The 26,534-nt window shown below is 38.8% G+C and overlaps 3 protein-coding genes across 3 annotated transcripts in view; all 3 read right to left on the bottom strand.

The window, feature by feature from the left end:
• Nucleotides 1-4,934: 4,934 nt before the first annotated feature.
• Nucleotides 4,935-10,623, bottom strand: LOC102080657 (zinc finger protein 397). Its single transcript, XM_019347855.2, has 3 exons — nucleotides 10,356-10,623; nucleotides 9,033-9,293; nucleotides 4,935-5,895 (listed from the first exon to the last, which is right to left on the bottom strand). Exons 1-3 carry the CDS (start codon nucleotides 10,399-10,401, stop codon nucleotides 5,252-5,254), a joined length of 951 nt encoding a protein of 316 aa, XP_019203400.1. The 5' UTR covers nucleotides 10,402-10,623; the 3' UTR covers nucleotides 4,935-5,251.
• A 1,173-nt stretch (nucleotides 10,624-11,796) lies between these two features.
• Nucleotides 11,797-26,534, bottom strand: part of LOC109195563 (tripartite motif-containing protein 16) — a 1,176,058-nt gene continuing 1,161,320 nt past the window's right edge. The window contains exon 3 of the mRNA XM_019347784.2: nucleotides 11,797-11,926. The gene's annotated coding sequence lies outside the window, so the exon portion shown is untranslated. The remainder of the gene's footprint in view (nucleotides 11,927-26,534) is intronic.
• Nucleotides 13,998-23,567, bottom strand: LOC102077355 (zinc finger protein 544). The gene is made up of 3 exons (XM_005464364.3): nucleotides 23,369-23,567; nucleotides 20,218-20,485; nucleotides 13,998-15,389 (listed from the first exon to the last, which is right to left on the bottom strand). Exons 2-3 carry the CDS (start codon nucleotides 20,468-20,470, stop codon nucleotides 14,401-14,403), a joined length of 1,242 nt encoding a protein of 413 aa, XP_005464421.1. The 5' UTR covers nucleotides 20,471-20,485; nucleotides 23,369-23,567; the 3' UTR covers nucleotides 13,998-14,400.

Raw genomic sequence — 26,534 nt, 5'->3', positions numbered from 1 at the left:
GTAATAATGTAGTGTAAAAGTGTAATAAACAGCTAAACCTACTTGGAGCAGAGACTGCTGAGCCCCTGCTGAGGGTGATGTAAAATGACCCTGAATGATAAAGATCTGGAAGAAGTTTGTGGAACATCTGAAAAACTGTAATTTTTGCCTCAAACCAATGTTGCCCTGATGCCAAGAAAACTTTCCTAGACAACAGTCGAGGAATGCAGCCAGAGAGAGAATGCCGTGAACTTTCCCCGATCCCTCACTTGCTTTTTTTTACACTGTATTCTGCTGTGGATTCCATATCTTGTGACACAGGCATGATATTTTACTCAGTTTCGGTTATACTGGACCTGCAAGCATTTATTGTGTTGTTTATGAGATTTTTTACACCAGAAGTCTGAGTGGAAAAGCACATTTGTCATGCGAATTGTTTTAGTTCACCTGGAAATGAGTGCATTCATTTTTAATTAGGCATTCACACATTTGTTCGTTTGTTTTACAGCAGGAATACTCTGTCAGTTTCTTGGTCAAATTAAAGTGAGGATGCAGCAAATATGATCTCAATTTCATATTAAAGACGGGTGTAAGAGATGAAAACCTCTGCCTATTATTGTTTCTTTGAAAGCGATTGTATTTAAAGAACTTACAGCACAGTTTGCTCTCTTTATGTTGATACAGCTCAACTAACAGTCTCAGTCTTCATCTCTCACTTACACGAAAGTTATAAATGAAATGAGATGAGTAATTATTATACTTGGTTGTTAAAGTAAATGGATGGTTAAAATACTAATAACAGATCGGGTATCGTTTCCATAATCTCTACACTCACGTGTATCTGCTGGGAATAAACAGAAGCGGTCGTATTAAAAACATTAACTTTAAATTACAAGGCCCAGCCTAAATACTGCCGCTAGCCGCTTATCGTTTAAGACAAAGAGAAGCACTTCTATTATTTTATAAATAAGAAACCTCAGAGCTGCTCCTTGATTTTATTCTACAAACTGGGCTGTGATTTAGGTGCTGCGTGAGTCATCCCAGTTTTACATACCGATTATGTGTAACTTTATCTCAGGTTTCCGGCTGATATCCAGCAGCCTGAGCTGATAGTTGATTTCCTCCTCATACCGGACGATCGTTTTTTTAACCTCTGAGAAGATTTCTTCAGCAACGCCAGTCAATCTATCCCTGATGAAGTCTCTCAAATACTGAACTGAAGACATTGCTGAGCCGTAACACAGACGCATCGTTTCCGTTCGTCCTCGTCTTGTGTTGGATCTGCGGAAAGCTTAAGGAGCGCCCCCTTCAGCTCAGGCTGAGAATTCCAATCAGAAACAAATCCTTACAGTGCAGCTGGTAACATGGACACAGGCACCAAAACTTCATGCTTGGAGCAATGACTGTAGTCATTGGTTTGGAGCTATTATCTTGAAAATGTATTTATTTATTTTTGCTTTCAATCTTAGGAAACAGCTGTTTTAAAACAGAATTTTACCTACTCGGCAAATTCAAGTTTAACTGAGAACTGATATCTGTGTAGTGCAGAACTGCCACAGAAGTTATGCAGAGAAAATATGACCCCAATTCCAAAAAAAAAAAAAAGAAAGTAAAAGGAAACGGAGACACTGTAAAATGTAAATAAAATTGAATTACATGATTTTGCAAATCTCAGATTTAAACTAACTACAACATGAAACCTCCAAAAGTTGAATCTGTTCATCTGGACGTAGCGTTTTGTGGGAGAAACGTTTCATCACTCATCCAAGTGACTTCTTCAGTCTCAGCTGACTGCAGGTTTCCCCAAACCTTATAAACATGAAAGACTGAAGTTTAATGAACTCAGCAATGTCTCTAAGCTAAAGTCAGGCTAAAGTCAGGCATAGAGTGGCTGAGTGAATGTGGTCTGGATTCTGTGGAGGAAGTCATGGTTTCAGGGAAGAAGGACACAATACCTGCTCATCTGGAGGACTGAGGACCTGAGAGTCTCAGATCTCTGACACAAAACCTCAGAGGACGGATATTGTTGCTGGACGAGTTTGTAGACTCACATCTTCTACAACTGAAATAGTTCTCCATCACACCACCAGCCCACAGACTTCCAAATAACATAAAAATCATACATGAAACTAGTTCCCTCATTTTACAGTAAAGGGTGTTTCCTTGATAACATGTGGATGCTTTGCTTTGCTCCATAGACTGCTATTGTTCCTTCAGCACTGGTGTGATCACATTATAGAGACAGATTACAGTAAATTATATAATTTCAAAAATAAGGCAAATATTGGGCTGGCGGTAGAGGTGCTTCCATATTTTTATCCTTTAAGTAAATTATCTTTAACTGCAGCTGTGTCCCCGAGCTAATGGGAAGCAAGGAAAGGGGCTTTAACAGTGGGCAGAGCTAAAACTACAAGTTTCAGACAGAAGGAGCTGAGGCACTGCAGTACAGCCCAGTAAAAGATAAAAACTGAAAAAAAAACGGGGATTGAAATGAGCCTAAGGTTCTCTTTCATCAAAGTATCACTGATAAATTACAAAGGCCCCCCACAAAAGATGAGTTAAAACAAAACATACTGGAAATCTCTGACAAAAACTCCACGTTAGCACAAAAAGTTGTTTTTTTCCATCACATATACAGGTTGTTCAATGCATTCATCTCATTAGAGTTTTCATAATTACTAAAAAAAAAATGGTAAATGGCCTGTACTTGTATAGCGCTTTACTTAGTCCCTAAGGACCCCAAAGTGCTTTACACTACATTCAGTCATCCACCCATTCACACACACATTCACACACTGGTGATGGCAAGCTACATTGTAGCCACAGCTGCCCTGGGGAGCACTGACACTTACTATTACATTTTTATGCAGTTTATACAGCTGCACTAAATGAACATCATATGTGTGTCTCATTGCATAAAATGCTGGAGCTAGGACAGCTAAACAGGAACTGTAACACAGACTGAGGCACAATTAACCAAAAAAACAAAAACAAACAAAAAACAAGTATCTGAATTAATCTAAGACAATGTCAGGCAAAGAAAAGCTTGTGTGAAATAAGGCCCAACACTGTTAGGTTTCTCCCATATTTTACACATAAAGAAATCTTTATTTAAACTTTAAAAAATTCACAACCTTTCAGTGCATGCTGAAATCTTGTGAAAATAAATTTTGCATGGCAGATGTCCATATTGATATAACATATATATATATCTAACATGTCATTTTCCAGCCTTTAGTCCTCCTCACTGAACAACAAAGGAATCAAAACCTGGTTGTAAATGTTTTTTCCATAACACAGATGTTTAGTGAAACAGGGTAGAAATCTCCATCTATAATTGATGACCATCACTTCCAGAGCCTAAAATTATATTTAAAAAAGAATATAAAATTTCACCCAAATTCTGTTTTTGGTAAGATCACAGAGACTGTATCTACTGAGGAAGTTCAGTGGTCTGCTGGAAGTGTTTTAACATGTTTTATGTAAATGTGACTACAGATTAGTAAAGTCTTTAAGCTTTTGTGAGAAGTAAACCAGCAACCAGTATGGATCAGGCTTTCAAACCTTCAGTGCTTTAATGTGGGCGTGTAGATGTCTCAAGTAATATTTTTTGTGCTCATTTCTCTCAACCAAAACTTTTGGAACTTAAAAGGCTCCATCTAGAACCGATGCTTGTCAGCTCTACAGTTTATAACAAGAAAAATAATAACGAATTAATTTTGTCAGTTTAATTAAATATGAAATCAGGCTTTTTTCAAAATCATAAGAATAAGCCAATAAATAATTATACCATAATTGCCCCCCCAAAACAGAAAAAAAGGGGTCATATTGCCTTTTAGGTGCTGGAGAGATTTGGCTTCTTACACATGTGAACTCTACCATCATCACAGTACTACATCTACGCTCTCCCACATTCTTACACTTTTAATCAGTATGAATTCTCATGTGCCTTCTCAAGTGCATCATCTGAATAAATCCTTTGCCACAGGTGCTGTAAGAATGCGGCTTTTCACCTGTGTGGATTTTCTTGTGTTTTCTGGATGCTGATAAGTCACCAAATCTTTTCCCATCTTTCCCAAATCTTTACAGTGTGTGTTCTCTCATGTTCGTTGCCAGTCTGTCTGTGTTTCTTCCCTGCGTTTTCTCCCTGAGTCGCCCGTTCAGGTTAGTTTTGTTAGTCATTCCCAGTTTAGGTCACCTTTAGGTTTTGTTTTGCTCGCCGTGTTTCTGTTTGTGCCACCAGTGTGTAAATAAAGCTCGCTCACGTCCAAGCCAGTGCCAGCGTGTGGGTCCTCTCTCACACTCCCCACACGTCTGCCACTGCAGCCATGACAGTATCATTCTAAGATCTAAGTAAAAAAAATCTTTCTCATTCTATATCTCTCTCTGAAAGAAATAAAAAGCCCACATTTGCAAAAAAAATTTAAAAGATACATTTATTTAAATAATTAAAACAACATTTTCTGATTTAATGTAAACAGTGTCAAATATAAAGAAAACATTGGGAAATAACGGACAACACTGTTCAAATCCATAATGACTTTTACTTATTTGTGTCACTTTCCAGCATTTGGATAGAGTGATGTAATCTTGGCTATAGAATACAAGTGTCAATAAATTATTTATCTATTCTTGTTTTTCTCTCTAAAAAAAAAAAAAAAAGTACATTGCACATTTTAAAACTTAACTAGTATGAATTCTCATGTGCCTTTTCAAGTGTATCATCTGTACAAAACTTTTCCCGCAATTGCTACAGGAATGTGGCTTCTCAGACGTGTGAATTCTCATGTGAGTTTTCAAATTCGTCATGTCACTGAATCTCTTTCCACAGGTGTTACAAGGGTGGGGCTTCTCACCTGTATGAATCCTTTTATGTTTTTTGAATCCTGATGAATCGCTAAATCTTTTCCCACAGGTGCTACAAGAATATGGCTTCTCACCTGTATGAATTCTCATGTGGGTTTTCAAGTTCATCATATGACTGAAACTTTTTCCACAGGTAATGCAAGAATGTGGCTTCTCACCTGTATGAATACTCATGTGAGTTTTCAAGGACGTCGTATGACTGAAGCTTTTCCCACAGGTAATGCAAGAATGTGGCTTCTCACCGGTGTGAATTTTCATATGAGGTTCCAGTCCAGATTTCTGAGTGAATCGTTTCCCACAAGTCTTACAACAATATGGCTTCTCACCTGTGTGAATTCTAATGTGGGTTTTGAAGGCTGACAAGACACTAAAGTTTTTTCCACATGTGCTACAAGAATACGGCTTTTCACCTGTGTGGATCCTCGTGAATTTTCAGTTGGGGCATCTGAATGAAGCTTTTTCCACAGGTTGTACAAGAATAAGGCTTCTCGCCTGTGTGAATTCTTTGGTGACATTTCAAATGTGATTTGTAACTGAATCCTTTTCCACAGGTGCTACATAAATAAGGCTTCTCCCCTGTGTGCGCTCTCAGATGTGTAGTGAGTTTGGATTTAAACGGGAAGGTTTTTCCACAAGTTCCACATTTTACAGACTTTTTACTTGTGTTAGCTTTACAGTGACTATCTGACACTGAACAGATGTCTACTATGGTACTGTGACTTCCATTTCTGTGATGGTTCCTTTTCTTCAGCTCAGCATTTCTTGCTGATCCTGAGTCCACATCCTCGCCTTCTTCCTGATCTCGTCTCTGTGAATCAGGAGAGTTATGAGAAAGGAGTTGGTCACCATTTGGTTCTGGTTCACCTTCCTCATAAGTAGCAGTCACTATAAAGGGATCAGCCTCCTGCTTTAGTACAATCCGATCTACCTCCTGACTGCTGCTAAGATCCTCTGGTTCCTCTTTAATCTGTGGAAGCGCTGGGTCCTCCTGGTTCCTTTCTTGATCGTCCAGACCCTCCTCTTCCTTACAGCCATGTTGTTGTTGGAGGTCTGAGGAAACAAAGGGACAAAAAAATAAATAAATTGAGAAAATATAATCCAGTCTTAACCATTAGCAGTTCACTACACTATGAGCATGAAACTTAAAGTGCACAGATGTGGCAAACTATTTGATGCAAATGACTGCTGATTAGCAAAGTTCAGCTCACTATGTGGACATCTGTGGCGTTATATATGCATGAAATTTAAAACTACTGGTACATTTTCTTTCAAATTAATTTAGTAGTGGACGTCTGGTTTTGGTACAGTTATAAGGCATGTAAGGGCAGTGTTGTTTTGCTCTGGCTTGTGTTCTCTTGTGGTAAACTACAATGGGAAACGTTTTCCTGCATAGCTCCAAGCACAATGAAAAACACTTCTGATATGATTAACTTAATTTAAATTTAGTAATTTCGTGTTTTAGTAAACAGACTATAAATATTTAACCACACTTATCTTAACCACGCAGTAGTTAATATTAGTGGTGCAACGGATCACGGTTGATCCGAAATCCGAACCGATCCCACTCCACGGTTCGGTACGCACGTGATCCGAAGATTCGAAAAAGAAAAAAAAAAAAAGTATGTGTATGGTGTGCATGGTCAGTCTGTCAAGCGATAGCTATGGCCAGCGCTAGCGGTCCAAGTGGCGGAGCAGAGGAGTTTGCGGCATTTAAGCTGCCCTTTGCTGCCCAGTCCGACCGGGCTAAAGCTATTACAAAAGCTACTGGGGTGTTTAGCTGCAGACGGGAGGCCGTATTCCGTTGTGCAAAACAAGGGGTTTAAACTGTGATGAACGTGCTTCAGCCACGCTATGATATCTCGTTGCGCGTCCACTTCAGTGACAAGATCGTTCCAAGCATGTATGAGCAGGAGAAGTTTAAAATTATGGCTGAACTATTCCCAGGCATTTTCTGTTGCTACAAATGGGTGAACCTCCAGGGCAACGGAAAGCCACGTGACCGTGACCGCTAGTTATATCACAGCGGAGTGGTAGATACAAAGCCCTGTACTGCCCTATAGATTACGTATCCTGTTTTCCTTCTTTCACCCCAACCGGTCGCAGCAGATGGCCCCGCCCCTCCCTGAGCCTGGTTCTGCCGGAGATTTCTTCCTATTAAAAGGGAGTTTTTCCTTCCCACTGTCGCCAAAGTGCTTGCTCATAGGGGGTCATGTGATTGTTGGGTTTTTCTCTGTATTTATTATTGTGCTATCTACTGTACAATATAAAGCGCCTTGAGGCCACTTTTGTTGTGATTTGGCGCTATATAAATAAAATTGAATTGAATTGAATTGAATTGAATTGAATTGAATTACATTAGATTAGATTAGATGAAACTTTATTTATCCCTCGGGTGGGTTCCTCCGGGAAATTCAGTTTCCAGTAGCACAGTACCGACAGAAGTTGCAGAATGTGAGCAGAAATATACCACATATGCACATATATAAATACAGAGTACACAAAAGGATAAATAGAATAAATAGGAATAAGAATACAAGGGAACGGCACATTTCAAGTATTGTGAGTCTATTACACCGTTGGATATTAACAAAAACTATTGCACAGTGAAAAGGCACCACAGCTTACTTGTACCCCCCTCCTTTGTCCCCGTTTCCCCTCCCTCTCCCCTCCAGCGAGGAGTTAAACAGTTTGATGGCGTGTGGGACAAAGGACTTTTTAACTCTGCTGGTCCTTGACTTTGGGAGAAGCAACCTGTCACTGAACAGACTCCTCTGGTTGTTTATGGCCGTGTGCAGAGGATGCCCAGCATGGTCTATAATGTCCATATTGCACCTTAATTTGTTTTTATATAAGTGCGTGGAATGAGTCTTCAGTTGAATGTTTTTTAATAGGCCAAAAATACTTAAGTAAATAACGAGTCGAATTTTTGTCTTTTTTTTTTTCTATTTTTGCTGATCTGAAAATTGATCCGAACCGTGACTTAAAACCGTGATCCGATCCGAACCGTGAGATTTTTGATCCGTTGCACCACTAGTTAATATGCAATTTTGCATATTTCCGTGCTGCTGAGGCATCGTTTAACTGGATGAGAGATGCATGCATCAATGATAAAAATGCAAAATGCATCTGTAGAAAATCACAAAAGTCAGGTATCAGGTGACATCTTACTGCGCTTCTAATTTCTCAAGTTTTCTAATTTATCATCCCTGCCAAGTCAACACACCAGATATTATTTCCTCTGTTGTCTCACTTTTTATGACGTCAGGTGACTGTTGACTCCTTTTTTTGAGGGGTGACCAGGGGAAATGTGTATTTGTTACCTGTTCCTCTCAGTGATATCTGAAGTGAGTTTATATGATATCAGACCTCCTTCTCCTTTTTGTTTATCGGCCTGCCTGCATGTACAGCTGCAGACTCACAACACAACACTTTGAGTGAATTTGTTTGTGTGTGGCAAAGATAGTTATGTTTTCCACAAGCATTTCAGTCAATTACATTTTGGGCGTAAATAAAACCTTCTGCAGATGACAAAAAAGATCAGTACCCGATCATCTGTTTATGGTTGGAGCATTTTTCACTAATGCGTTGGTGTCTGTCACCAGGAAGAAGAAACATCACTAACACAGCTGTAAAAGCAGGAAGAACACAGTGTTTCTGTGGCTCCAACAGAGTGAAGTGTCGTTCTCTAGTAAAACAATCACTTCAATTTCAGAAGTCAGAATGTAACAGGAGAATTTTAATTCCCACCTATAAATGATTAGCTGTTAACCAGGACCTTCAGGAATTTGAGAAAACACCTTTTTGGAAAATGACAAAACTAGGCAGGTAACCTTAAAAGGTAAATACATATTCATGGTAATCTGATATCCTCTGCTGCCGTGAATATGTGTACATGGTTTTCACTATGTTTACTTTTGACACAATCTACAATTAACTTCTTTCTAAGCTCATTTTCAGGTTGTAACATTAATTAGACTCTCAAAACAGTGTCTGTCTTCTCAAGCAACAGACTCTTTAGTTTTAGTCATTGAAATGTTGTGGCATGCAGTATAGGTCTAATGTTAAACAGTTAAAAAATGTTGCATGCTACATATTGCAGCTGGCCCTGTGTATTTTAAAATACATGCAACTTTCATCTCTGATTAGAATAAATAAGTCAGTATTAAGATCATTACAGCTTTACATACCTATTCTGTGTAACTTAATTTCAGGTTTCCAGATGGTATCCAGTAGTTTGCGTCGCTCTTCCCCAGTCCAGACAATAATGCCTTCAGCGTCCTCCTTCAGTACAAGATGCTCTTCCCCCTGATTGATGCAGAGTTCCTCCTCTTCCTCTTTAATCTTCGGCTCCTCCTGGTCCACGCTGGAGTTCCTCTCTTGCTTATAGACCTGCTGGTCATCCAAACCCTCCTCTTCTTTACACTTCATGTTGTTGTAGGAAATCTTGACTAAACAAAAGGAACAAAGTTCAGAGTATAAAACGTTCAGGTAGCCACTGCCAGCTTCACCCTTTGAGTTTTGCTGGAGGCTCTACTTTAAAAGCTGTTTCACTTTATCCCATTTATATAGAATAGAATAGAATAGAATAGAATTCAACTTTATTGTCATTGCACATGTCACAGGTACATATCTCTATTGTTTTATCTTTTTTTAATTTATTTAACCAGGAAGATCCCATTGAGATTAAAAACCTCTTTTTCAAGGGAGACGTGGCCAAGATAGTCAGCAGCAGCTCTTTGTCTTGATTTCTACATAAATACTCCCAGATTTAAAAACAGAAGCAGAGCAAACCAAAGGGGACTCTGGTGCCGCCATGTGAAAGACATCCAGCGGGTATACATATATATCAAAGCTTCAATTATTTTAGACAATTATTTAAAAACAACAATGAACCTTAATATATTTCAAAGACATGAATTATCCTTAGTATTACTCAGGAATATTAGAGCAATTCCAGGTGAAACTTTGTGTACTCTAGTGGACCCAGAAAAGGAATCTTTTGGGAATTTCATGTCAGCTATCAAGTAATGACTTTTTAAAACGATGTAATGATACGATTGACTTTGCTCACTTTCATCAAAATTGTCTTTCATTCTCACAGAAATATTACTTATGCTTGATTTTCCCTCTCGATAAGACTCTCAGTAATGTAGTAATGTAAAGTGAAAATGAGCATGAAAGCAGTTCGGATTACCTTGAAAATAAAATAACTGAAACCAGTCTCTCTCACACACTTCTCCCGCTTTCTCCTTTTCACACACTCCATTTTGAGATGCACAATATCATAAATCAACCTGATAGCCAAACAGGAAAAACATTTACTGTAAATTGGTCCTTTCACGGGCCGCAACCACAGAAATCAGCAAAAAAGAAAAAAAAGACGCACTACCATAAAACCCTGGGTAGAGGCGCAAGAAAGAATTATCGGCTGAATGCTCACTTAACCGCAGTCCTAAATCAGACTTCTGATTTCGGTGCTACTTCCCTGAGACCATCACAGCTTTACACACCTGTCGTGTGTAATTTTATTTCAGCTTTCCAGCTGATATCCACCATCTGCGCTGACAGCTCATATTGACTTCGTACTGGACGATCGTGTCGTATCTCTGAGCAGATTTCTTCTATACTAAAAGTTCGGCTCTCCAGGAAACTGTCGTTCTTGCTTCAAAAACGTAAATATTTCGGTAGTAAACTAGCGAACAAAAGTTTGCAGTTAAACAAACATTGCATATGAAGCTAACTTCCGCCTTGAGTAAGCGTAACCGTTACGTCATTTCCGTTTTTCCTCTTCTTCTTTTGAAGGGTCCGGTGCTGTGCCAAAAAGTGATCTCCGGCCAAAAACTGATTTCCAGTGTTTCCCTGTGTGTGTGTGTTTTTTTTTTGTTTTTTTTTTAATGTGTATTATCTTTATGTATGTTGTTAAAGAGACTTGGGTGAACAGGGTTTACAAAGGAATTATATATGAAATTTAAAAATTACCCATTTAGTATCTCTATAACTCTGCATTATTGTACTTACATTATAACCAATCCGGTTCTTTTTGTCCACTTAAAAAATGCTTACAGAACTATTGTTACATTTGTTGCAATTTCTCCTGTCCTCTTGGCCTCGTTACTCTTTAAAAAGACATTTTAATGTCAACATTTTTTAACTGCATAAGGATATATAAAAGTCACTGCCAAAAACTGATTGCAGCTTCTACCTTGTTACAGGAATGTTGTTTGTGGCTCAAGTTGGCTTGATATCATTAATGAGGGATATATTTGATGTTTCACACATTATAGACCAACAAGTTATTCATAGCAGTTTAAATATGAGCAATCGGCTTTTGTCAAAAATCAGTTTTTGGCAGACGATCACTTTTTTATCATAACACCGCCACGCTTGGCGTAAGGTACCTCATAAAGTCTGGTACTTTGCAGAAAACTGACTGTAGAATTTATTATATTTATTATTTAATGTCCACCAGTGACAATTCCTCAAGCTTCAGGTTTCTTTCTGTAGAATAGTTGGAGCAGACCATCAAAGCATGCCATTCTGACTGCTAACACACAAACTCATTCTCCCCGATTCAAACAGAAACCCCACTGATTCTGCTTTTTCTTGTTCAGCAGAATGAATAGCTTCACCCTTAAGTCTCACCCTAAGTTTGATTATTTGATCCATCATCAGTTTTTCCAAATTTGCTGTTTTCAGAATTTTTCTAGGAGTAAAGCTGGGCTTGTAGTTGTCAGTGATTTAGTTTGAATTACCTAATAATTGTGAAAGTAATGATTTATTGATCCAGTTTACCATGATCTATGACACAACGCACTTTATTATAAAGGGTTTAATTAGCCTAATAATATGGCTGGATGTAAAACAGTGGACAAACTGAGCTGAGGTGCTTTAACCTCCTCTACATCCCTGTTAGCAGGATGAAGGCGCCCTCTTGTGTTGTGCATCACTTTCAGATTTCACTTGTTACCCTGCAGGAAGACAAAACTTCACTGAGCCTTCAGCAGCTTCAACATCATCAGTAAAGACAGATTTAAATATGTGTAATATCACACTGTGTCAGTTTGTTCACAGGAGTCACAACCTGTAACACTGATGCTGCATTCAAGTATTAGATTTGACTGGATGGTTGTCTGGCAGTTTAACAGTTCATTGATTTAACAGAGGCCTCAGTAGCATGTGGAAGAACCATATGGAGCATGGCATCTCCTCCTCATGCTGGTCACACAGTGCTGTGGGATGGCATCCCATTCATCACCCAGCATGTGTTGCTGGTCAGCCACTGTGGCCATGCTACTCATTCTGGCAGGAAATACACATCAAGTCAATCCCATGAGTGTTCGGTGGGAGTGAGGTCTAGACTACAGGCAGGCCACTTCATTCTCCCATCTCCCAGATTCTGGGGGTAGTCTCTGATAAACCCCGGACTGTGGGGGTGGGTGTTGTCACCTTGTAGCAGAGAATTTGGTCTCAGCCTGTGGAGATATGGGACTGCCACTGATGCAGAATCTCATCTCAGTGTAACTCTGAGCGTTAAGGCCCAAAGATGACAACCCTTGTTTTTCCAGTGAGGGGGATGTAGTCCCAGTCTTCCATATCCTCTTGTGTACCTTTATTTCAAATCTACTGGAGCCTGCCCACAAAATGATGAATTTTATATATGGTGCGGTTGTGTATGTGTTGTATGTCAGGTATAATGTCAATGAGAGGACTTGAAACGGCTTGTATTTGATTATTAATTCAGGCGTTGCATTAAGGTCTAGTGTAAAATAGCAGCGAATCATGGCCTCTAGTAAACATCAAGAATATAAATACAGAGCTGAGAATGAGCCTGTTTCTTCTTCAAAGTACCATTGATAAAATATAATATCCAACCTTAAAACATTAAAAATGTTTTGCAGGAAAACAACCCAAATGCAGGACTCAAAAAACAGGCAGGAGTAACAAAAACCTAACATTTAATTAGGTCAGCAACCAGCTTTCAAAATAAAACACACTGAAACTTGATAGAAACCCATAGCAGAAGGCTAGGAAAAAAAAGAGCTATATTTAAAAAAAATTAGCTGGAACACAAAGAAGAAAAAGAAACTCAAGTAATGATTACAATAAAACAAAAGCATAAAAATAACAAAAATGTTTTAAACACTGACCAAACTCTAAGACTAAAGTGCAACCCCCCCCCAAATTAACAAAATATTAAAGACAATTTGCATGCAAACGAAAATCCTTTACAAACAGTTAATCTCAGTGAAAGAAACATTTAAGTCCTCGTTGTTGTAAAAAGTTAATTTTATCACCACTTGATTATTTCAGTGGATGAAACTTTAAAGCACTGCAGAGGAAAGTTATTTAATATAAAACAACTGGTCATATCATATGCTAATCATATGATTGTCAATATGACAAAAGTACTTATTGAAGACCAAAAGCAATGACAAACCATATAAACATATTAAACACCTTTTACCATTACACTTTCATGCAGTTTAACTGTAAACCTGCAGCTACACTACGCAAATGTCTCGTCACCAGAAGTGTTTCATGAAATCTTTATTTAAATTTTAAACATAAATAACATACTAAGCACATCGCTAAGAACAAAAACATCACAACACATTCAGTGACCTGAAAGTCTAGTCTGTCTCTGGCTAGTGGAGTTTTTCCTTGATCTGTTGCTTAGCCGGGCAGCTTTTTAGTTTACAGCATCAATAAGTATGCATAATTTACTTACTGCGCATAAGTGTAGATATACACATAACAGATGGACTCCTATGTTGTTGTAAGCAGTTTGACGTTTCTTAGTTGCCCTCCATCCTCAGCTGGAGTAAATGATCGAGTCCATGCACCAACTGCACCATGTCTGGATTTTTAATAAACTCATTAACTTTAAGAGTCATGTTTTTGTCAAACCATGTGAAAGACTGAAATTTCATTTGACAATCAGGTGCCATGTTACAAATCACGTTGCTTGTCAATACTGCACTACAACTTCCATAAGTGTACATTATTTATTTACCAGACTAGAGACATGATACACACCTCCTGCCGTCAAACCATTTGTAATGAAATACTGGTTAGCCATTAAAAAAAAAAAAAAAAAAAAAAAAAAAAAAAAAAAAAAAAATGGATACAAGACAGAAGAAAAACTGAAAAAAAAAAAAAAAAAAAAAAAACCCCAAACAAACTCACAAGCCTCACAGAAGAATCAAATCTTTACTATGAAAAACAAAACTAAACAAAAATGAACATTTGTTTAAGTTTTTTTTTTTTAAACAACAAAGCTGTTTAGTGAATCAAGTTTAAGGACATAATTCAAACAATTAATTTTTGTGTAATATCGCTACAGGCTAAAAATATCATTTCTAGACTTAAAAACAAACAAACAAAACAAACAAACAAAAAAACAACAAACAAAAGGCTTTCCCTATGATTATAAGAATAAGCCAGTATTAGAATATATGAGATCATTTTTTCCTCACAGGTGTTGCACTGATTTGGCATCTCACCGGTGCGGGCTGTGCTATCAACACAGTGCTAAAAATCTAAAAGATGACATTTTTAACCAGTATGATTTCTCATGTGTCTTTTTAACTGTGTCTTCTGCTTGAATGTTTTCCCACATGTGCTACAAAAATGTGACTTCTCGTCCATGTGAATTCTCATCTGCGCTTTCAATCCAAATGAGTATCTATATCTTTTGCCACGGGGGCCAGACGATAATGGCTTCTCACCTGTGTGAATTCTCATGTGAGTTTTCAAGTGTATCATTTGACTGAAGCTTCTCTCACATATTGTGCAAACATATGGCTTCTCACCTGTGTGAATTCGTGTGTGTTTTCTGAATCCTGATAAGTCCCTGAATGTTTTTCCACAGATGCTACAAGAGTATGGCTTTTCACCTGTGTGAATTCTAGTGTGAGTTTTGAATGATTTTAAATCTCTAAAACATTTCCCACAAGTACTGCAAGAATATGGTTTCTCACCAGTGTGAATTCTCATGTGAACTTTGAATGCAGATGAGAAACTAAATTTGTTTCCACAGACACTACAACAATAAGGCTTCTCACCTGTGTGAACTCTCTGGTGTTCATTCAGTCCAGATTTAAAATGAAAGATTTTTCCACAAGTTTCACATTTTAAACACTTTTTAAATGTGTTTGTTGTATACTGGCCCTCTGAGCCGGGGGAGTCATCTGCTCCCTCACCGCGAGGTTTCCTCTTTATCGGATCTGCTCTTCTACTTGATCCCACATGTGTGCCTTCTTCCTCATCTCTCCTATGTGTTGCAGGTAAGTTATGAGAAAGAAACTGCTCTTTCTTTGGTTCTGGCCTACACTGCTCATAAGTCTGAGTCACCATAAAGGTATCACTCTCCTGCTTCAGTGCAAACTGCTCTCCGTCCTGACTGATGCACAATTCCTCCGGTTCCTCTTTAATGTGTCGCGGCTCTGGGTGATCTACTCCCAGACTGGAGTACCTCTCCTGGTTACACACCTGATGGTCGTCCAGACCCTCTTCTTCCTTACAGTCATGTTGTTGTGGGAGGTCTGAAGGGACAAATATGAAAAAACGCATCTTTGATTCTGGATGTCTGGATTCGGAGCAGTTGCAGTCATGGTACAAAAACATAGAATTACATATTAAACAAAAAAAATTGTTGTTAGCAGATCTTAAATTAAGCAGATATGGCCTCAGATAGTAAAAAGTAAACAGATGCTGCTAATCTAAAGTACTTTATTAACTGATCATCTTTATGTGTGGCCACCTCTATAGCTGCCCGATCACTGACTAATAAATCGTTCGTTCTTAACGATTTTATATCTTCTAAAAAACTGGACTTCTTATTTCTGACTGAGACCTGGCAGCGGGACTTGGACTATTCGTCCCTCATTGAACTGTGCCCAAACGGCTATTCCGTCATCAGCCACCCTCGGGGATCTGGTCGTGGAGGAGGTCTCGCTGTGGCATTTCAGGGCCGTTTCTCCTGGCGTTCAGTGAAAGTTGGACACTTTCTTTCGTTTGAACTACAGCTGATTAAAATCGGAAGTAAGGATCCTTTTTATTGTGCTGTGGTGTATCGTCCACCTGGCCCAAATAGCTTGTTTTTAATCGGAGTTCAGCGACTTCCTGTCCTCTACTATGAGGTTGTTTATCTCTGATCATCACTGTATTCTTTTTAACATGTCTTTTCACGAGCCTTTGTCTCCTGTCCACCGGACAATTATCTCGCGCATCATAAATTCCTCCACAGTGGAGAATTTCTCGGATGCTTTTAATTTAACTCTATCCCCGCAAAACGGCGTTGATTTCTTAACAGATCTATTTAATAACCATTGTTTTTCAATTTTAGATGAAATCTGTCCGGTTAAAATGAGACCAGTTTCTGTTTCCAAGTCCTTACCCTGGCTAAATGACAATATTCGCTCCATAAAACGTGATTGTCGTAAAGCTGAGCGCTTGTGGAAGAAAACTCATTTAAATGTTCATCTCCTTTACTTAAAGGATCTTTTAGCCTCTTTTAACAATGCAATTAGAGATGCGATGGCTGCTTATTTTTCTCCTCTGGTTGCAAAGTGCAGAGGTAATCCTAAGGTGTTACTTTACACTATTACTGATATTATTACTCCTGCTCCACCTGCTGCCATTATTTCTTCTAATGAAGACTGTGAAACATTTCTTTCTTTCTTTTTAGAAAAAATTAGTAATGTAAGAAAAAATTGTCCCCGTCAGCATCTGCATTGTCAGTTCCTACGTCAGCTCGGCCTGTCATTTTAGAAAGCTTTTTACCCGTCTCACTATCAGAGCTGGTAAAAATAGTTAATGCAACGAAAGCATCCTCCTGTTCACTCGACATTTTACCCGCATCGTTATTCAAAAACGTCTTTTACTCTATTGGTCCCTGTGTGCTCACCATAGTTAACACCTCACTGGGATCTGGTAAAGTCCCTGCTTATTTTATAACTGCTGTTATACACCCCCTGTTAAAAAAGCCTATGCTGGACCCATCTCTCACTAGCAATTACAGACCAATCTCAAAAATACCATTAATTGCTAAGATATTAGAGAAGGTTGTGGCTAAGCAGCTTACAGCAGTTTTAGACAAACATAATATATTTGACAAATTTCAGTCTGGCTTTCGTAGAGCTCATTCTACTGAGACAGCCCTTCTTAGAGTTTCCAGTGACATTCTGATGCAAAACGATGCAGGAAAATGTTCTGTACTCCTAATGTTGGACCTCACGTCAGCCTTTGACACCGTTGACCATTACATTTTGCTTGAAAGGCTGAAATACTGGGTTGGTGTATCTGGGTCTGCCTTAGAGTGGTTCTCCTCATATCTCTATGAACGATACTTTTCTGTGGCGGTCTCTAAGTTCAGGTCATCTTCCACGTCCCTGTCCTATGGTGTGCCACAAGGTTCTGTGCTGGGGCCCTTATTGTTTTTAATATATCTACTTCCTCTCCAGCATATTTTGAGCCCCTTTGAGGACATTCGCTACTACTGCTACGCAGACGACATCCAGCTATATATGTCTTTTAAACCTGAAGATGTTTCTAAGCTGCAGATTCTAAATGTGTGCTTAGAATCCATCAAAGGTTGGATGGCTGACAACTTCCTCCAACTTAATGAAGAAAAGACTGAAGTCCTTGTATGTGCTCCGGACAGACATGTACCTAACATAATGAATGCTCTTGGTCCTCTTTCAACATGTGTGAAATCGTCTATCAGGAACCTAGGAGTAACCTTTGATTCTGCTCTTACCCTGGATGTTCACATCAAATCTCTGGTTCGGTCCTGCTTCTATCATTTAAGAAACATTTCTAAATTGAGCCCTTTAGTATCTCATACTGAACTGGAGATTGTTATTCATGCATTCATTTCATCACGATTGGACTACTGTAATTCATTGTTTACATGTCTAAACAAAAACTCCCTGGAGCGTCTGCAGATTGTCCAAAATGCTGCAGCAAGGCTTCTGACAAAAACATCTAAGTACTCTCATGTAACACCGTTGCTTATACAGCTGCACTGGCTCCCCGCTGAATTCAGAGTCCATTTTAAGATACTGGTTCTGACATTTAAAGCTCTTTAAGGACAAGCACCAGCCTACATCATTGAACTTTTACAGCCCTATGTCCCTAGTAGGTCCCTGAGGTCTTGTGATCAGGGCCTACTTGTTATTCAGCATACAAGGCTGAAAACCAAGGGAGACAGAGCTTTTGCCACTGTGGCCGCCAGACTGTGGAACTCACTTCCTCAGAACTTAAGATCTGCGGACTCAGTGGTCACTTTTAAAAAACAACTAAAAACACATCTTTTTAGAATTGCATTTTGTTAACTTTTGTCTGTTTTTGTTTTATACCTTGTGAAGCGCTTTGTGATTTTTTTTATCTAGAAATGTGCTATATAAATAAAATTTTACTTACTTTACTTACTTACTCTATAGCTGCTTTGGCATTTTCTGGACTGGAGGTTACAGATGTGTGTTTGTGCAGATTGTAATATTTTGAATGTTCTGCAATTATTCCAAACAAAAGCTTTACAAAATACTTGTTTCATAAAGTCTTCCACTACAGGATAAAATGCAGAACTAATTAAATGTTCATTAAAAATGACTCAGCAGCCTTTCATGACCCTAGCAAGTCAATCTTTGCTGGTTTTAGACACTAAACATTTTGTCTGCTGACAATTTTAGATTCACATCTCAAATTTGATAAGCATGTAAATAAGATTTCATAGACAGTTATGGCTAATCTGAATGTTTTAACTTAGTTTGACATTGTATAGCGACATTAGCATACCCACATTATCTAGTTTTCAAGTGTATAAATACTCTGGGGCTAGAGTGTCTTGGCTAGATAAATTCAAAGACAAGACCGTAATCACAGTGCTAGGAGCACAGTTAATGGGAAAATTAATATACCACATTATAGATCTAAATCAGTATTCTCTATAAAGGCCTCAGTCTTTCATATCACTGGTCCACTCTTCTTTACAGCAGTGCTTCAGTTCACTGAGACTTGAGGCTTTGCTTGTACAAGCTCCCTCAAGGTCCTACCACAACATTTTAATCACGTTGGGTCTGGGCTTTGACTGAGCCATTGCAACACTGTGACTGCTTTCTTTTCAGCCATTACGTTGTAGATTTGGTGGTGTGATTGGGATCACTGTCCTGTTATACGATTCATTCTCCTCCAAATTTTATTAATTGGAAACACGGCCGCAAATTTGACTCTACAATACTTTGGTGTGGTCCTGTAGCTGGAAAACAATCCTAAATCATCACCCATCCACTACCGTGCAAAATAAGTGGTAGGAAGGCTTTTGTAAAATATGATGCTGTGTATTATAGCAAACCCCTCCACTTTTTTCCCCTATTCTGTCCAAAGGACATTGAGACATCTTGTGGTTTATTCAGATGGAACATTGCAAACCTAAGCAATGCTGCCATGTTCTTTTTTGGGGGAGAGAACAGCCTTTCTCCTGGCAACTCTTCCAAACAACCCCAATTTTTTTTAGTCTTTTACTAATTGTACTGTCATGAACTTTAACATGCCAACTAAGGCCTTTAGAGTCTGAGATGTATCTCTTGAATTTCTTGCAATTTCATTGACCATTGGTCTGGCATTGAGATATATTTGCTAATATCAATAATTGGAAAGAATGGCAGCTACCTTGAATGTTTTCCACTTGTGAATAATCTCATTGTAGAATGATGGGCTCCAAATTGTTTTATGACCTTTTCCATAGGAGTAGAGTAGCTGCTAGTTTAGGATTATTCTAATACTGCAGCTGAAATTATCTGACACTTTAACTGGTTTTTTTGTACCACCTCAGCTGGATCCTTTGAAGAAAAGTAAGTTCACTCAGAGTCCGTCTCAAATTACAGAGGTCCTTCTGGGCTGAGCTTAGAAACCCACTGGAAGAAGCTCATTTCCACAAATATGCCAACATTTAGAAGAGATATTGAAAAACATGTTTTTACTGAGGTAGTATTCTGTAGCATTTTTTTTTTTGGTCTCATGGTGCCTTTGTGAGATCTTTTTGCAAGCAGTCATACTCGCAAATGACTCTGACGTCCCAGTTTGTTTACTTGTTGAAGCATCACTTTCACTTGTTTTGGTCATATAGTTATCATATGTTTATATTTATTTTATTTAAAAGAGACAGTGCATATTAATGAATACAATCACGTAAGTTCAACATGTGAATATGCCAAATTTAGCTATATAGGCTAATTTTCATCTGCACTCTTGACAGTTGGATGGTGCTTTCTTTAGGTTTGCGGTGTTTCCCCCATGACAGTTAGAGGAAGTGTTAAATACATCTTGGCTTGTGTGTGTGTGTAAGATCTCTATAGCACTGTTGCATACCTGATCTGTGTAATAAATTCATTTCAGGGCTCCAGATGACATCCAGCAGCCTGAGGCGCTCTTCCCCGGTCCAGAAAATGATGCCATCGGCCTCCTGTTTCACTACAAGCTGCTCTCCTGCCTGAGTGATGCAGAGCTCCTCCTGTTCCTCTTTAACTGGTGGAAGATCAGGATTCTCCTGGTCCACACTGGAGCTCCTCTCCTGGTTACAGACCTGCTGATCATCACGACCTTCTGCATCCTTACACTTCATGTTGCTGGGGGATGTCTTGAGGAACAAAGTGACACAAGAAAAAAGTTACTCAGGTGATGACAGGAAAACAGATCTGAGCAAATAAATTCCAGCAAGTTTCTATTAAGGAACAACTTCAGAATATCAAAAATCCCCCAGAAGCTTTTGCTTTTTCATAAACAGATACTATTACACTGGTTACTTACATCCAAACAAACTTTCAACCATAAATATTACATCTAAATCAACAATGACACTTTTTAAATTCAAAAGCTTGTTCGATAAAGGACTAGGCCTAATTAGCCAACTCTTTAATTCAGATGGTTGCCTGCTTTCATATTCAGAATTTATGTCCTTTTATCAAACGTGTGATACCAAAATAATATGCAAATCTTTGCGATGCAAGTCCAGATTGTGCAGTGAGACATTTAGTATTTGCTGCACAGATGGAAACTACATCACGCCACCCTCAGCTCTTTATCCTCCCATGACTGTGCCTTTAATCAGCAACAAAGTATCAACAGAATGATCAGAAACAAAAGAAACAAAAAAATCTTTTACCCAGAAAGCTCCTACTGACCAACAAATTAAAAGAGGTGACATTTAACACCATTAAACGTTACCTCACAGTGACCAGACTTCTTTACATTTCTAGAAGACGTTTCACCTTTTATCCGCCAAGCTTCTTTAGTTCTAAAACCTAATGGTGAACAAGCCCGGGTATTTCAAATCTAGTGGGAGTTGTTCCTCAGGAAATTGACCCACTATTGTTTATGTGAAAAAGGGCGTAGGTAATTATTAGCAGAAATTTCGTTTGAAACCATTGTAAGATCTGGCCTCACCCTATCATGGTCTATTGAGATCAACTGATCCAAGATGTGAGTGGGCCCTGAGGTGCCTGGAAGTGATCTCAAAACTGTTGTGTAGGTAGCAGATGGTTGATGTCGTAAGCCACCCCATCTGTTCAAGGCTAGCAATACTGGCATCCTCAAAAGAGTGACCTTTGACCTTTAGATGCAGATGTACAGCCAAGAGTCTTGTCCTGTTGAGGTGGCTCTTCTATGCTGTGCCATGTGTTTATGGAGTGGCTGTTTGGTTTCTCCAGTGTATACACTGCACACACTGGAGAAACTAATGCTGCACTGCACAGCATGCACCATGTTGTTTTGGAAAGGCATGTATGCGGTGCAGTGCAGTGAAGAGTGCTCAGACCTCTACATTGAAGAAACCAACTTTAAAATAAAATATTTGTAAGTTAAAATAAAAAGATCAAATAATGAAAACTCTGACAAGACTCAAACCTGTTTCTGTGACTACAAGCTAACATTTTCTTTCTGACACCACCAAGCAACCCAACGGAGTGTCGACTTTACTTCATACATCCTGTTCAAAAGCTTGTTTGCTAAAAGACTAGGCCTAATTAGCCAACTCCTTAATTGAGATGGTCCCCTGCTCAATAAAACAAAACATCACTTTAATTTGTATAAAATGAGCAAAAGTGTCTCTTTCACTAGCTCAGACTGCTGGACGCTTGTGTTTACCCTCAGAGTGACTTAAAAGATTTTAAATTAAAAGACAGGGTTTAAAAGAAGACACAGAAGGACTCATGATGGAAACAGATCAATTCATGTTAATTAATGAATCACATGGGAATAATCTGTTTCCAGCAAGCTGTTTATTACAGTCAGTTTACAGCTCTGAGCGTATCAGTGTTTCTTTAAATGTAACTGTACCATTTAAAGAGAATTATAAAAAAAATTAAGTGAATGTCAGCCTCTTAAGATGCCATCATGGAAACAGCCATGTTTTAGTGGTGATTGTTTAAGACAATCAATGGTTACTGTGAAAAACAAATCATCTTAAGTAATAAAACATGGGTATCATGGGGAATATATAAACACAGACACTGTTGTGTTAATTTACTGTAAAAAGTATAAATGAGAACTTCATTCAGAAAACTAGTGATTTTAGTCATTCAGAAATATACTGGTGATCCCTCTACAGCACAGGTGTCCTGCAGGTTTTAGATGTAACCTTGATCCAACACAGCTGATTTAAATGTCTTGAAGTTCTCCAGAGGCCTGGTAATGAACTAATCATTTGATTCAAGTGTGGTGACCAAGGGTGAGATCTAAAACCTGCAGGACACCGGCCCTCGAGGCCTGCTCTACAGACACCTCAGGAAATAAATGTAGTCTTTGCTTCACTGCGTTTGCCACGAAGTTTCCTCATATAACCTGTTAATCAGGTGACGGAGTGAACTCCGTGTATCCAGATAAACTCAAGTTTCCGTTCAGCTGTTCGGCGCTATCAGACGGAAAATGGCGGCTCGTGATTTAAGTAAACGAAACACACTGGTCCAGCAAGAAGGCTGATATATATTTTTTATTATTTTTTTAAAAAAGTAAAAATTGTACGGTTACATGAAGATAATACTGACACCTACAAATAAGACCCCCCTCTCGTGGGGTCTTTAATCTGGTTAAATCACGTGATATACTCGCAGAAATTGATGAATCTGCGGATGCAATCTGAAACACGGACTGGAATATCTAAACTAATCTAACTAGGTCAGGTAAAAACCAGCAAACCCGGAACACCGGCGTTTACATTCTGGTTTTCTGTTAACGGGTCCTGAAAGCTGCTTGTGTTTCACTGTTTGCCGTGAATGCGGTACACCGGCCTGCACACACACCGCATGGAGTCCGCGGGTGTCCGCAAGCACGAAGGTTTTCACCGCGATCTTTTAGTAAAGTCACTTTCTGCTGTGTCTCTCTGGATGTTTAGTGTTAAACGCTTACCTTTTAAAAAGACAGGAGCACTTGTGTGATTAGCTGCTCCCTGATTTTAGTCTGTTAGCCTACAAGCTGCGCTCTGATCAGAGTGTTAGTTCAATGAGACCGTCACAGTTTCACAAACCTGCTTTGTGTGACTTTATCTCGGGTCTCCGGTTGATCGGCAGCAGTCTGAGCTCACGGCTGACCTCCTCCTCATACTTCGTTCGTTGACCTGACAGAATTTCTTCAGCAGCTGCAGCTAAACTCTCACACAGTAAACTAAAAATATTGTTGAGTAATAAAAGTCACGTCATTTCCGTTCTGCTTCGTCTTCCGGTAAACCACGCGTATCGAAGTCGTACTGCTGCCCTCCTCTGGTCATTCGTACAATTTCAACCAGAATCAAGTAATTACAGAGTCTTTTGCAGAAACCCGGATACAGAATTTAAACTTCTCCAGTGATCCCAGTTCAGTGTTGATTTAAAGAACAGACTGTGATGTTCATCCCTGACAATTCCTCATGCATGAGGTTTCTTTCTGAAACCTGTAATGCCAGCCAGACCCTGGTCAAAATCACCTTATCCCTCCTCCTGCTCGTTTTTACACATAACAGATGGTATTTCTGTATCTTAACGGCCGTTTATAATGAGAAGTAACGACACTCCTACATTCTCCCACTGCTTCTGGCACAACACTGTTATGTTTTCTTTGATGATTCAGAACAGCCCATCCGTAGCTTAATACCTCTTTTAATTGGCCCTTAGGGTGCGGTGACTCAGTCCCTTCTGTGTGTTGGTATCTACAGAAACCCTACCGATGCTCTAGTGTTTTCAGTACTATATAACAGAACCAACAGCTAAATCTGATTGGACTCCAGCCTGATTTTCTTTCTTTCTGTAGTATAAACAGACACTCGCCTTCAGTCACCTGAGCTTTACATCGCCTGTATGTCTGTTATGTCAAAATCAAAGCCTCATTTACCATTTTGTAGACCTTCTAGCCATCTGCATAAATCTGGGGTGCAGCTGAATAGTCACTTTCATTAAGGAAGGTTCCTAACTGAGTGACGTGACCCAGAAGTATCTGTGTGGGAGCTGTAATAAGAGCTCTTCTCTAGGTATTAAGAAAGCTGCTTGACTGATTACTTTATAACCTCCTTTAGCAGAGGATGTAGTGAATCAACCTTTATGAAAGGAAAACAGATAATATCATCTCACAGTTCACAGCAACACAGTGTCTGACCACTCATGAAAAGGATCAACTGTCAAAGTGGCATGCACATGTAAATGCTAGTTGTGTTTTTCAGTTTTCAACAGCAGACCTTAAAGCCACAGCTGAACTATGGCCACAATAATAATAACATCTGCTTCTTGTTGCATGAAGGCCGTACATTTATAAAGGCTCTCTAAAGCATTAAAATGATCAAAATGCTTTTACTGTCACGGTTTACAGTGGCAGACCATGTGTTGGTGTGTGAGTCCAGGTGCAGACACAGGTGAGGAAACCAAACTAACTTGAACAAAAGGCGAGCCTTTTATTACGGCTGATAATCAGGTCAATAAAACAAGGGCGTAAGTACAGAGGCAAAACTAAACTGGGCAAACTGAAATCTGAGACTATGAAAGCTAGGAAGACAATGAGACTGTGGAGACCATAAACAGGACTTTGTGCAGGAACATGAAGGAACTATGAACTCATATACAAACAAGCAATATGACCTGCACAGAGCCCTGAAACCTGACATGACATGAGGGGTGGAACAGAGACAACACAACAATGAACAAAGGGAGACAGAAGACTTAAATACACACATGAGGTGATCAGGGGACGTGGAGACGCCTGAGGAAACAGCTGACACAAATGAATCATAATGACACCACAGGGGGAGAGTAAAATTAAACACAGTAACCATAGAAACACAAGATCTCTTCAAAATAAAACAGGAAACATAATGAGACAGACATGACAACACAAACTTGACAACATAAGGGGTCCAGTTCACAGGGCTGTATTTATAATCTGTGATTAGCTTTTGGACCCAATCTCAAAAATAACTATTTTGTATATTACAATTTTGGAATTTTTATTTTATTTTTTATTTATGAATAACCTGAAGCTGATATCAGGAATGCAGACATTAATTGAAGCTAACATATAACAACACCTGAAGGTTTATAATACATAGAAATCAAAGTAAAAACCTCATGAAAAGGAAACAGAGTCTAGATTGTAATTAGAACTGAGGGGCTCAATAGTACAAGTACATAGTTGAGCTAAGAAAAAAAGACAAAGGAACCAATAACACAAAACTCTCACAACAAACTAAACACTGTACAAGGGAAACAGGGAACTACAGTAGTAAGCCAAACACCAAACCAATCAAAATAACAATAAACCAACCCTGACTGAATTAACTCAGAGTGCACGCTCAAAAACTGAAAATCCTGGGTGCAGGATCAAGGATGATGGCAGGAGGGGTGAGAACAAATAAGGAGTAAAAAGCAATGCAAAAAATAATGCTATGTTAATTTTTCTTGAAATCAACTATTTTGCAAGTTAATCACATTGTATTTTTCACCAGGAGTGACCAGCATGAAACAACACAGAAAGAAAATGGTGTGGTGAAGTAAGACCCACATTTTCTTGTCAGTTTTCTGGAAACTGTAGTTTCAGCACAGCTGTGAGGGGGATAAATAAGAGAGGCGCTCACATTTAAACGCAAACTGTGTCATGTTTGAATGTTAGTGCCCAACAATAAACCTGCGAGCAGCCTCGACTTTAGCTTCTTCACAGTGCCACCTTCAGACATCTCAGGGCTAATTTTATCACCCCACTGACATGTTTGCCTTGATTGGAAACAAAGAACTCCACAGGTCTGCTAAGATGTTTTAAATCAATCCCCGTTCTTTCACAGCCAAATGGTCCCTGGTTCCTAGTGTTCTTCTACGTAATCATTGTTTGAAACATAAGTAAATTACTGCCAGTTGATTTTTTTCTCCCAAAAATTAAATAATAAAATCAACCAAGAATAATTTCAGAAAAGAAAATTTAATTAAATAACTCATTAAAAAAATCTAGTTAATTTCAGCAATTTAATGAAATAGAAAACCATCTCCAAGGTATAACAAAAAAGGGCTGGTGTACAGCAGCATGTGAGGAGACATGGGAGGAAGAAGAGTGTTCACCTGTTGACTTCATGTAAATGCTGCTACTGTTGTAAGACATAAAATGCATAAATGCTGCATCATTTTAATTGTTATCCATCTTAAACATGCATATAAATTGATTAACTTAATTATTCTGTGAGC

Source organism: Oreochromis niloticus, linkage group LG18 (assembly GCF_001858045.2).
Source record: "Oreochromis niloticus isolate F11D_XX linkage group LG18, O_niloticus_UMD_NMBU, whole genome shotgun sequence".
Taxonomy (NCBI): domain Eukaryota; kingdom Metazoa; phylum Chordata; class Actinopteri; order Cichliformes; family Cichlidae; genus Oreochromis; species Oreochromis niloticus.
Note: the sequence above shows the minus strand (reverse complement) of the source record. Positions and strands in the feature narration are given on the sequence as shown.

Bases quoted from the DNA above. Each gene is read 5' to 3' on its own strand.
- LOC102080657 (XM_019347855.2), bottom strand. From the start codon at position 10,401: ATGGTGGATATCAGCTGGAAAGCTGAAATAAAATTACACACGACAG. The intron at 9,294-10,355 runs GTGTGTAAAGCT...CCTTTTGTTTAG, and splicing joins AATAAAATTACACACGACAG to TCAAGATTTCCTACAACAAC. The intron at 5,896-9,032 runs GTATGTAAAGCT...TTGTTTCCTCAG, and splicing joins AATTAAGTTACACAGAATAG to ACCTCCAACAACAACATGGC.
- LOC102077355 (XM_005464364.3), bottom strand. From the start codon at position 20,470: ATGAAGTGTAAGGATGCAGAAGGTCGTGATGATCAGCAGGTCTGTAAC. The intron at 15,390-20,217 runs GTATGCAACAGT...TTGTCCCTTCAG, and splicing joins GAATTTATTACACAGATCAG to ACCTCCCACAACAACATGAC.